Source organism: Gossypium raimondii, chromosome 9 (assembly GCF_025698545.1).
Source record: "Gossypium raimondii isolate GPD5lz chromosome 9, ASM2569854v1, whole genome shotgun sequence".
Taxonomy (NCBI): Eukaryota; Viridiplantae; Streptophyta; class Magnoliopsida; order Malvales; family Malvaceae; genus Gossypium; species Gossypium raimondii.
The window spans coordinates 41271145-41283607 of NC_068573.1; the positions used below are offsets into that span (position 1 = coordinate 41271145).

At 38.7% G+C, this 12463-nt stretch overlaps 1 protein-coding gene across 1 annotated transcript; it reads left to right on the forward strand.

The window, feature by feature from the left end:
• The first annotated feature begins 9764 nt into the window (after positions 1 to 9764).
• On the forward strand, positions 9765 to 10483 carry LOC105797720 (auxin-responsive protein SAUR72). Its single transcript, XM_012627649.1, has 2 exons — positions 9765 to 9908; positions 10181 to 10483. The coding sequence occupies exons 1-2, from the start codon at positions 9765 to 9767 to the stop codon at positions 10481 to 10483; spliced, it is 447 nt and encodes a 148-aa protein (XP_012483103.1).
• Positions 10484 to 12463: the final 1980 nt, after the last annotated feature.

The window sequence follows — 12463 nt, forward strand, 5'->3', positions numbered from 1 at the left end:
GATGATGGAGTTAAAATCTCAATCAATTAACAGTTATAGCAGAATCTAAGCTACTTTCGCAAATCATAGCATGCAACGGAGAATTTAACTAACAAAGTAGCTAGCTACCCCAACCACACGAAGCAATACAAGAAGACACAACAATTTTAAAAACTTCACCATCGTGCAAGCCATTTGTTTCAACAATTTGTTTAGCCATGTCACCATATGAGAGCATTCAACCTAGGAAAGGAAAAATATGAACAGTTTGACAAATAAGAGATAGACGCCAGAGTGTAAGAATTTGGTCGACAGATTATTAACAACACATAAAAGCGTAAAGCAGAAGGAAGATGTAAACTGAAGTCATACAAAGATAAACATGTGCCGCCTGCTTTGCACAAAACAGGACAAAACTCGATCCAGCTCCCACGTCAAGAACTACTTTGTTCGAATAGAAACTTATTCGATAAATAACATTTTGATATGTCTTGGTTCGACTATATCTTTAAGCATTTCGAAATACAAGGAATGACAGAGTTAACACAGAGGAAAAACATTTCACAAAAAAGAAGAAATGAAAAGTTACATAACCGTATCAAGTTCTTCTCTGAAACCAAGAAAACAAACGCAGAAATCATTTCCGAAATTTAAGTAAAAGATTAAGTTAAAAAAGAAGACAGTTTTTGGATAGTAACTGTGATGCATTAATTCATGTATGAGCTTAAACAAGCAGAAAAATTACAACCAACCCTCCAATCACGATATTCGCACTTAATAGATCACAAAATAATGGTGGTCAAGCGAACCATTCTATAAATAAGTCGACAAAATGAAACAAGATTCAAATGTCCAAGTTGTTGCACACTTACTTCATGAATACTGCACATACACAAAAGAGGGACAAAGATTTAGAGGAAAGTGCTCACTGGAGATAAATACAAGAATGTATGACTTGAAACATCAGCGAACCCAATGCCCTACCTAATACCGACATGCTAGCCTCATAAACATGTAACTAGTGAACCACAAATTACTTAGATATAAATAAACTATTGAACTCAACAAGCTCTAACTTTTGCGAAGATAGAAACTTTCTTCTCACATTCGAACCTTCTTCACAAAAATGTGAAAGGCAACACTAAGAAATCCTCACATTCTCATTGTTTTCTAATCAACAAGAAAAATCAGTAAAAAAACTTCAAAATTGAATCTTGGAAAAGAGGATGAGAAGCGGAAAATATACCAAGTGAGAGTAAGAATCGAGTAATAATCAAGACCTGGTTTTATCATCTTCGCCGTCATAACCAAAAACAAAACGTCGGGCTCTCCCATAGAAACATATTCACTAGCTTTGTCAACGGCGGCGACGATTGAATCATCGAGATTGGAGTCATTTTTGGCGATTTCCTTGTCGTCGGCGTCTCGAAGCGAATGTTAGCTCCTTGAAATTGTTCAAGAGTTGGTCGAGGTTTGAGTTGTGTTGGGGATCTAGAAATAGAGATAGATAATAAAATACCAGTGCCATGCCATGCCCACCACACGTGAAAAAACCTATATAAAAATAGAGGTAAAAAATAGAAGGAGAAGAGGCGATGAGAGTGGAGAAGAAAGCTAGAAGGAAGAAACAGAAGACGTGGATTTTGGGTAAAACAGAAGCGGGAATGGGGAGGGTAAAACAATGACCAAAACTGAAGCAGCGCCTAAACTGAGCTCAAGGAAGGGATTAGAAATCGGTGGTTTTCACCGATTAGGAAGGTAAAAGATTACACCCGTATTAGCAATACATCAAACCAAACGATGGAATACAGCCGCATTAGGTGGGGCCCACCGATTAGGGGTGTATTGGCTATGCCAATACACCAAACCAAACATGCTCTAAGAGCATAAGCTCTTCAAACAGCAAGCAAAAACACAAAGCATCAAGAGCATAAGCTCTCGGTTAACAGGCAGAAAAAAGAAAAAGAAAGAACAATGGCAGCAGCTTTTAGAAAAAGAACAAAATAGAAAACAAAGGAGGAAGAAACAAAAACAATTTACTTGCTCACAAACGTGCAGCAAGGAAGCAATCTAAGTTTCACAACTGATATGCTTAATTTTTTTAATAAGAAAAACAATACATTTATAGCCAACTACATCAGTTATTACTACCTACTACTACTAAGTAGCCTAGTAACTTTAAAAACATTGCTTGTACACAAACAAGCCACCTAAACTAGTCCTTCAACACCTAAACATATCAAGCTGACATCACCTTGTTCATTTCCAAGTAGTTTAATCAACAAAGAAACTAAAAAGAAAATCTTACTGTTATAGCAAGTATACGTGCTGCAGCATGTCATCAAGCTGCATGCACTTCAAACAGAACATGTATCAGCAGCATGGTTGGCCAATTTCAACACATGATGCCGTGTCTATTGATGCATTTAGGCTGTAACAGATGGCTCCACAACATTACTTTATTTCAATCATCTATTGGCAAAAAAAATATAAATACCCTCCAAGTCTGGCATTAAGGAGCATAGATTTCAAAGAAACTCATAAGTTCAGTGAGAAGTTGTTAATCAAGAATATGGCAGAAAGCAGAAGAGGGTTAATGATGTTCAGGCCTTTCTTTCAAAAACTACGAAAGGGATTCTCGAGTTCAGCATACAGCGCATCTCCGGCGCTCAACCATTCCAAATTCGATGAAGACATAAGTGTTGGTAAAGTCGTGCCAGCTGATGTTAAGGAAGGATTTTTTAACTGTCTTTGCAGTGAAGAGAGAAGAAACACAGAGGTTTCTTATTGAATTAGACCACCTAACAAACCCTGAATTTTTAAGTCTACTAGATCAAGCTCGGGAAGAATATGGATTCCATCAAAAAGGGGTTCTTACTCTCCCTTGTCGACCTCAAAAATTGCAAGAGATTCTACGACATAGCAAAGGAAGCAATGCTTGCACTAAAGTTGGGGATATATGTAAAGCTAACATACTAGAAAGCAACTAGGAAAACAAATAAAAAGATTTCTGGTAACTTTTTGGAGTTCTTGTATGAATCAGCATATCTTGCTTAGATATCAGATCTGTAATTTTTCACTAATGCTATCCCTTCGCGAAGCTGGTAATTACTGTCTATATGCAATATTTGTAATCTTTGTAAATCTTCCTGTCAAAACCTGCAGTTTTCATTGTTAAGTTAGCATGTAACTTGCCGCCATTTTCTAACTGAAACCTTACAACTGCAGTGCTAAAAACTGAATGGGTATGTTTGCAAAATCCTTGGCATATAGTGTAAGAAAAGACCATAGATACTCAGCTCTAGTCATTTCAAACCTACAAACCAGACGCTACCATTTTATAGTTCCATGTATCAACAAAATTCATTTATTTGTGTCCCAATCAGCAGACAAGCGTAAAAAATTACAAATAAAAATTAAGGGTTTTATTGATTCCTTCATTTATAAAGGCCATTTTGTCTTCTAACCTTAGGAATCATTGGACTGATCTGCATTAAGCAAGGCAGTTGAGAAGGGAAGCGGCCTTTTCTGGGCTTTCTTTCTCTTCGATTTATTTACATCACATAAGAAAAAGTAGTTCGAGTTCTTGATTTATGTATGAGGAAATCAGAAAATAAAAATAAAAATAAACAAACAGCACCAAACTGGATTGCTATGAATGTTTATCTGCTTTGACTTTATACTTGAAGGAGTTCGAGGTTCCATACTGTTATAACTTTTGCAGAAACATAAGCCATTAGAAAAAGGCTTTCATGTATTTGATCATTAAATTTGGGTTTTACTTCATGGTTGAGTTGAGCAACTTTATCAGCAAATCCTTCCTTAATAGGCTAGAAGAAAAAAAAAAACTGCTAAGGCTTGAAAGAGCTGACCTCCTTCTGCTAATGTGGGAAGCCATTATTGGCATGTGCAATTTCTAATTAATGATTTGTGTCATTAACTGCATGTCAAAATTCAAATAGCTAATGATAAATGAAAAAGATTTTGTACCAGTATCCAGATATGGAGTGAGCCATTTTTTAGTTTATGAGTTAAGAAAATGCATGGAAATGGTGCCTTAACCGGTTGTTGGACACCATGGAGTCATTAAACTAAAACTAAAACTTGTCAAAATCTATTCATCTGCAAAGACCCACGAAAATGGAAACTGGATTAGGAAAAGGGAATCGTCCTTGTGAGAAACTGATGAAGTTGGTCAGTATGCAGCAAACATTCAACAGCAAGCAGGCCATGAAGACCAAGCTGTGCAGGAGCAGCTTCAACAAGTTATTTATGCTTATTTTGTAAACTTTAGTTAATGAAATGAGTCTTAGTTCATTTCTAACTAAGTTAGGCCTTTAATTGATGTAGTTAGCTTATGTATGAGCTGTAAACACAACTTTGTATAAGTTTACAAGCTAAAATTTCAAGTTTCTATGTAATTAGTGGAGGTAGGTAATGTTTAGGTGATTACTTGCTGATTTTGACAAGCTGTGTGCTTGATTTATGTACTGGCTTCATGCCATTGTTTTCTTAATGAATGAATCAAGTTTTGTTCATCAAATACTCTCCATTTTTCTAGTTTTTTTCTTCTTTTCTTTTGCTCGAATTCATTTGTTTGCTCAGCAAGCATCGAGGCTTGTTGCACAAGATACTTGCCGAGTCTGTTATTTTTGTTATTACACCAACAATTGGTATCTAGAGCCTATTTCTTAAGGGACCTGGTATTCAAAGAATGGCTTCGTCAAACTTTTCACCAGCTTTACCACAAGTCTTCAATGGGGAAGGCTATCACATATGGGTGGTCAAAATGAAGACTTACCTGCAGGCTTTCGATCTGTAGGAGGTGGTCAACTCTGATGTTGAACCAGAGCCACTTAGAGCCAATCCAACAGTGGCTCAGATCAGGCAGCATGCTGATGAGAGGACCAAGAGGCACAAGGCCATGTCTTGCATCCAGAACTCTGTGTCTGATGTGATTTTCACAAGGATCATGGCCTGTGAATCACCAAAATAGGCCTGGGATAAGTTGAAAGAGGAGTTTCAAGGGACAGAGAGGACAAGGCAGCAACAGTTGTTAAATTTGAGGAGAGAATTCGAGAACTTGAAGATGAAGGAAGAAAAAACTGTCAAGCAATATTCTGATAGGATTATGGCTGTGGTAAACATCATAAGGCTCCTTGGTGTGCGGTTCAGTGAAGCTAGGATAGTGGAGAAGGTGATTTCAACATTACCAGAGAGGTATGAGGCAAAAATCTCATCTCTCGAAGACTCAAGGGATTTGACCAGCATTCCCTTGACAGAGCTTATCAATGCTCTTTATGCACAAGAGCAGAAAAGAGCTAGCGACTGGAGGAGCATTAGGAAGGTGCCTTTCAGGCAAAAACCAATACTGCCTATAAAGGCAAAAAGACCTGGAAAAATAGGCCTAAGCCTAATGCTGCAAGGAGCAATGACCAACCTTGCAGGCATTGCAAGAGGCCTGGTCATCCAGAAGAAAAATGTTGGTTCAATCCAGATGCTGTATTCCAGCATTGCAAAAAGAAGGGTCATGCTGAAAGAGTCTGCAAAAGCAAGGCCAAATCAAGGCAGAATCAGTTTCAACAGATGAAAACTGAGGCTCGAGTAGCCAAGGAGGACAGTGACCAAGAGGAGCAAGTTTTTGCTGTGTCATGCTCAGCTGCACAGGAGAGGCTCTCATCTGGTTGGCTTCTAGACAGTGGATGCACCAATCACATGACACCTGTTGCTGCAATCTTCAAGTCTTTAGACAGAAGCTGTAGAACTAAAGTCAAAATTGGTAATGGCCACTTTATTCAAGCTGAAGGCAAGGGTGATGTGCTGATATGCACTCCCACAGGTGCCAAAGTGATCTCAAATGTGCTCCTGGTGCCTGAAATTGACAGAAACCTGTTCAACATAGCTCAATTGCTGGAGAAAGGTTATTCTGTGGTGTTCAAGGACAATCAGTGCCAAATCAGTGATCCAAGTGGATCCAAGCTGATGGCAGTTCCTATGGCTGATAAGAGCTTTGTGGTTGACTAGACAAAGGAGTCAGACACTGCCTATACAGCTACAACAGTTGTATCCAAGCTTTGGCATCAAAGGCTTGGACATGCCACTTTCAGATCAATGGCTAAAATGGCCAGAGAAGGGTTAGCTGAAAACTTCACCAACATAGTGGAGTATGATGATGTGTGTGAAGTATGTCAGCTAGGCAAGCAGGCTAGACTTCCATTTCCCTCGAATCAAGCCTGGAGAGCCTCTGAAAGATTGCAATTGGTGCACACTGATGTGTGTGGCCCCATGAAGACCGAGTCATTAAGTGGAAACAGGTATTTCATACTGTTTATTGATGATTTCTCGAGATATTGCTGGCTTTACTTCTTGAAACAGAAATCAGAGGTGGCCTCTGTGTTTTGGAAGTTCAAAATTGCTGCTGAGACTGAAACAGGCTGCAAGCTGAAGACCATAAGGTCTGATAATGGGACTGAGTACACCTCAGCTCAGTTCCAAGCCTTCTATGATAAAGCAGGCATCAGACATCAGCTTACCAACACTTATACACCCCAGCAAAATGGTGTAAGTGAAAGAAAGAATAGGAGCCTGATGGATATGGCCAGGTGTTTGATGATTCAGAAGAATCTGCCTAAAACTCTATGGGCAGAAGCAGTTAACACTGCAACATACATTCAAAACAGGTTTCCAACCAAGGCTTTGGACCAGAAAACTCCATTCGAGGTATGGTTTGGATTCAAACCATCACTGGCTCATCTGAAGGTCTTTGGATGCATTAGTTATGCACATGTACCTGTTGTTAAAAGGGACAAACTGTCTGAAAGGGCTCGACCTGATGTTCTGGTGGGGTACAGCTCAGTCAAGAAGGGCTATAGGATCTTGAATCCTTCAACAAACAAAGTGTCAGTCAGCAGGGATGTGATATTTGATGAAAGGTCATGTTGGAACTGGGAAAGACATGAACCTCTGGAAGTTTTAGAAGAACTTGCAGCAGATCAACCTGAGCCAGACCAAAATGGCCCTGAAATAGATTTTGATGATGAACCAGTCAGGGGAACAAGACCATTGACTGAGATTTATGAAAGGGCTCATGTAGCCATAGCTGAACCAAGCAACTTTGAAGAGGCTGAAGCTTAGGAAGGGTGGAAGCAGGCAATGGCTGAGGAGATCAGCATGATTGAGAAGAACCAGACCTGGGAATTGGTTGAAAGGCCAGTCAAAAGGAAGGTAATTGGGGTGAAATGGGTGTACAAAGCCAAGCAAAATGCTGATGAAACCTTGAACAAACTGAAAGCAAGGCTAGCTGTCAAGGGGTTCAGTCAGAAATATGGTCTGGACTACCTGGAGACCTTTGCACCAAGAGCTGTGCTCGACACCATCGATGGCGATTGCCTTAGCAAAGACAACTCAAATGGAAGATCCATCAACTTGATGTGAAGTCAGCTTTTCTGAATGGCTTCTCAGATGAAGACATTTATGTTGATCAACCACAAGGGTTTGAGATAGTTGGCAGAGAGCACATGGTCTATAAACTAAAGAAGGCCCTATATGGCTTAAAACAGGCTCCAAGGGCCTGGTACTCCAGAATCGATGGCTACTTGACTGATTTGGGATTTAATCGAAGCAAAAGTGAGCCAATATTGTATGTTAAGAAGGAAGGAGCACAAACTCATCTCATTGTGTCCCTGTATGTTGATGACCTGCTGGTGACAGGAGGAGATCAAACAATGCTGGTTGATTTCAAGACCAAGATGCAGGAGGTGTTTGAAATGTCAGATTTAGGGGAGATGTCCTATTTTCTTGGAATGGAAGTGTTACAAACACAGAATGAGATATTTCTAAGTCAGAGAAGCTTTGCCACAAAGATTCTAACTAAGTTTTCCATGCAAAACAGCAAGGCAACTAAAACTCCTGTTGCTGTTGGAGAGAAGCTATCGAGCCAAGGTGACTTTGAGAAGGTTTGTGAAACAACCTACAGAAGTCTAGTTGGCTGTCTATTATACTTAACTGCCACTAGACCAGACATAATGTATGCTGTAGGATTGCTCTCAAGGTTCTTGCATTGCTGTAATGAGAAGCATTTTCAAGCTGCAAAAAGAGTGTTGAGATATGTCAAAGGCACTTTAAGCTATGGTTTGAGGTACAGAAGGAAGGAAATCTGAAGCTGATTGGCTACACTGATAGTGATTGGGCAAGCTCGATAGATGATATGAAAAGCACCTCAGGGTATGCTTTCAACCTTGGTTCAGCCATGTTCTGCTGGAGCTCGAAGAAGCAAAGCCTGGTGGCTCAATCTACTGCTGAAGCAGAATATGTGGCAGCAACAAATGCTGTCAACCAAGTCATTTGGCTAAGGAAGATCTTGGCTGATTTGAATGTGCATCAAAAAGAAGCAACAGAGATCTTTTGTGACAACCAATCTGCTGTTGCAATTGCTAAAAATCCAGTGTTCCATGGAAGAACAAAGCATTTCAGCATTAAGTTGCATGTTGTTAGAGAAATGGAGCAAGCACAAGAGATGAAGTTGATTCACTGCAATTCAGAGGATCAACTTGCTGACATTCTAACTAAAGGTCTTAATGTCACAAGGTTCGAGCATTTGAGAGGAAAATTAGGTGTTTGCACCATACTAACCAAGGAGGAGTGATGAAATTGGTCAGTATGCAGCAAACATTCAACAGCAAGCAGGCCATGAAGACCAAGCTGTGCAGGAGCAGCTTCAACAAGTTATTTATGCTTATTTTGTAAACTTTAGTTAATGAAATGAGTCTTAGTTCATTTCTAACTAAGTTAGGCCTTTAATTGATGTAGTTAGCTTATGTATGAGCTGTAAACACAACTTTGTATAAGTTTACAAGCTAAAATTTCAAGTTTCTATGTAATTAGTGGAGGTAGGTAATGTTTAGGTGATTACTTGCTGATTTTGACAAGCTGTGTGCTTGATTTATGTACTGGCTTCATGCCATTGTTTTCTTAATGAATGAATCAAGTTTTGTTCATCAAATACTCTCCATTTTTCTAGTTTTTTTCTTCTTTTCTTTTGCTCGAATTCATTTGTTTGCTCAGCAAGCATCGAGGCTTGTTGCACAAGACACTTGCCGAGTCTGTTATTTCTGTTATTGCACCAACAGAAACAGTTCAACCATGCATCTGGTGTTGTGAGATGAAAGGGCAAGAAAGTGGTAGCAATCTTATCCACTTAGCCTCTCATCCACACCATAAACTTCTTTCAACACCCATGTGTAGGGTCTACCAAACAGTAAATCCAAAACGAAAACTTCACAACTTTATAAATCCAAATCCAATCACAAACAAGGGTGTTCTACGCATGGATTCGTCAAGCATCACGACAGACCAGTGTGAAGAAGAAGAAGAAGAAGAAGAAGAAAATCCTTGTAGAACAGCTTGTTGCTAAAGAAATTTCTTTAACATGTTTATGTCAATAACAATGTAAGTTTCTTGGCAGATTCTTTTGAGCCTGACACTGATATTGGAAAATTTAATATTCAAATGAAAGAACTTCAAAGAAGAAGAAGAAGAAGAAGAAGAAGAAGAAGAAGAAAACAAAATGAAATTATTTTGATAAAGCTAGATTCTTGTAGAACAGCTTGTTGCTAAAGAAAATTCTTTGACATGTTTATGTCAATAACAATGTAAGTTTCTCGGCAGATTCTTTTGAGTCTGACACTGATAATATTCAAATGAAAGAACTTCAAAACTATTGCTAAAATCGTCAACAAGGATACCATGTACCATTTCGGAAACAGTTTCTCTTCCGTAAAGTACCAATGTCCCATAGTAGGGAAACTGCTTTATGGCTTTATGCACAATGTCATCAAAACGGGAGAGAAAAGGAAAAGACAACAGTGTACAATTCAATATGTACTTCAGTCCCACCAGCTCCAAATATGGTAGTGAAAGATAAGGCGAAAGTGAGATTAACACATTACCAGATCAGTATTCCGTGTCTGTTAATCCGTGTAGTCCTACTCAAGTTGACGAGTCTTACGCAGTTATAAGTGGCTCCACACTGCTTCATACAAGTTAGCCTAGGTTAATATAAATTCCCTTGCAAACTAGGCAAAAAGAGCATACCTTCCAAATAAACTCGTCAAAGTTCACTAAGAGATTCATATCAAGAACATAACAGAAAGCAAGCGAGGTTTTAATGATGTTTACACCGTTCTTTCGAAAACTACGAAAGGGACTCTGGGTCTCAGCATCCAGAGGACCAGCTCTCAACCAGGAAGATTTTGATGAAGAACAGGAAGTGGCTTCACCAACAGTGCCAGATGATGTTAAGGAAGGATATTTTACAGTCTTTGCAGTGAAGGGAAAGGAAGCGCAGAGGTATGTTATTGAACTAGACAACTTAACAAACCCTGGATTCCTGAGTCTACTGGAGCTGGCTCGGGAAGAATACGGATTCCAACAAAAGGGCGTTCTTTGTCTTCCTTGTAGACCTCAAGAATTACAGGATATTCTACAACTCTGGAAACTAGCCTAGAAAGCCAATGGCTTTGGACAAATAAGTTATTTCATTTAATTCTCTGGTGACAGTGGAGTTCCTTCTCCAATTCTACAGTTCTTTATTAAAGTACACCTTCGGTATTTTCATGTACTGCATACTTTTCTATTGACATAATGGAGTTAGCATGCAGCAAGTGAAAATGAAAATTTTATGGACTATTTTCAGAAAGTAAGCTAAATGGACTATTTTCAGAACAACCCAAAGACTTCTGGTAATAAGCTGTTTTAAGGGTTCTGAAACGCGTTAACATTTGCAGAAACAAACTTTTTCCAAGTGTGAAGACCTGAACTCGACCAGACTCCAAAGTTTTATGGTTTCGTCTACATATAAATCATAATCTATTATTCAAATATAAGGGAATACAGTGGAAAGTAACTCATGTAAACTAGTTTCTGGTAGAGTCCATAGTACGCTTAACTTATGAACAAAAATACAATATATATAGGGTTTGGGTATCTCTAAAAATAGTTCTAAGAATCATTTGCAATGGAAACAAGCCCTCTGCTAAGTTTCATGTTCTCGGAATCTGAAGTTATCATGTAAAAATAAGTCAGTGCTGTAGTTTCACTGCTTGGTTATACATTAACATCTGATTTTTGTACGCTGGAGTTTTGCAAAGCAAACTTGGACAAGGCTAGGCGACAAGGTGAGTGATGCAAAAAGTTTGGAATATGATGATGTAGATAAATCGAGAACTACTGAGCTCCAGTCATTTTAGAACCCAAATAATACCCTGTTTCCTTTGGTCCCATGTATTCGAAATAATTCAATTATTTTTGTTGTTTCCTAACTATAAGGCAACCTTAGGGACATTCTGAACAGTAGTAGAACATGGTATACTTCATATTTGTATAGTTATAAGTAATAATAAAATTATTAGGCAATATAAGTTACAGGAAAATAATACCGGAAATGGAAATTGAAGGGATGGTTCTATATTTTTATGATAATATATAATAGTCGTAAGGGTCCAATTAATGGGATTTAAGCAGTGACGGTTATGAGTTATGACCAACGTTTTAATACATACAAAATTGATTATGGCATATTCAAAACCAGTATCAGAAAGTTTTATAAATGTCAGTTTGGATAATAGATAAGAACTCTAACTGGTTATAGTTTGGGCCATTGGCACTTCTCTCGCCTGAAAATTTCCATTGAGATTGATACTCTCATCAGCAATTTTAGTTCAAATATATATATCTCTTAATCCTCTTACATCTGTTTACCACCGAGATGTATTGTTTCTCTTCCATGGGATAGATATGTTATTATTACAAGTTTGTTATACCCCTTCCCCAGCTTAGGCAAGTGGCAACACGAGGAGCAGCACAGAAGGCGCCCAGGGATGGCATCCTTATTCCATCAGTAACGGTCTGCATACCTCATGCGACCCGCAAGTGAAGGCACTAGCTCTCAGCCATCCGCTTTTAGCCACCTGCTACAGAATGTTCTTAAGGACCACTGAAAGGCTTTTGAAGCATAACAAACTCATACTACCTCAATAAAAGGAATATCAAAATAAGATCACACGGTACGACAACCAATATATAACGACCATGTCACTTGACTGACTGCACAAGCGGGTCACCATCGTTATTGTCGGTGACATGGCACTAACAGACAAAAATATTTTCCCTTATATATACCCCAACATGAATAGAAAGAGGTTGGCTTCTCCTTAAACATACCACCATATAACCTATTCCCACTCTCCAGATCTAAGTCCTCTCCTACTTCCTACTTAGCCTTTATCTTCGGCTCTCCAGCTGTCACAAATGAATCAACCTCTTTATCCCATCTTTATTGAACACCAGTATCAACAAAGTTCAATTTTCGAAGATGATCTAGATACATGTTGGGCTAACCACAAACAAGTAGTTTGTGTTAATTTTCAATTCGCAAACTCTTTAAGCATCATAAAAAATTAATATGCATTAAATTCTACCTCACGCT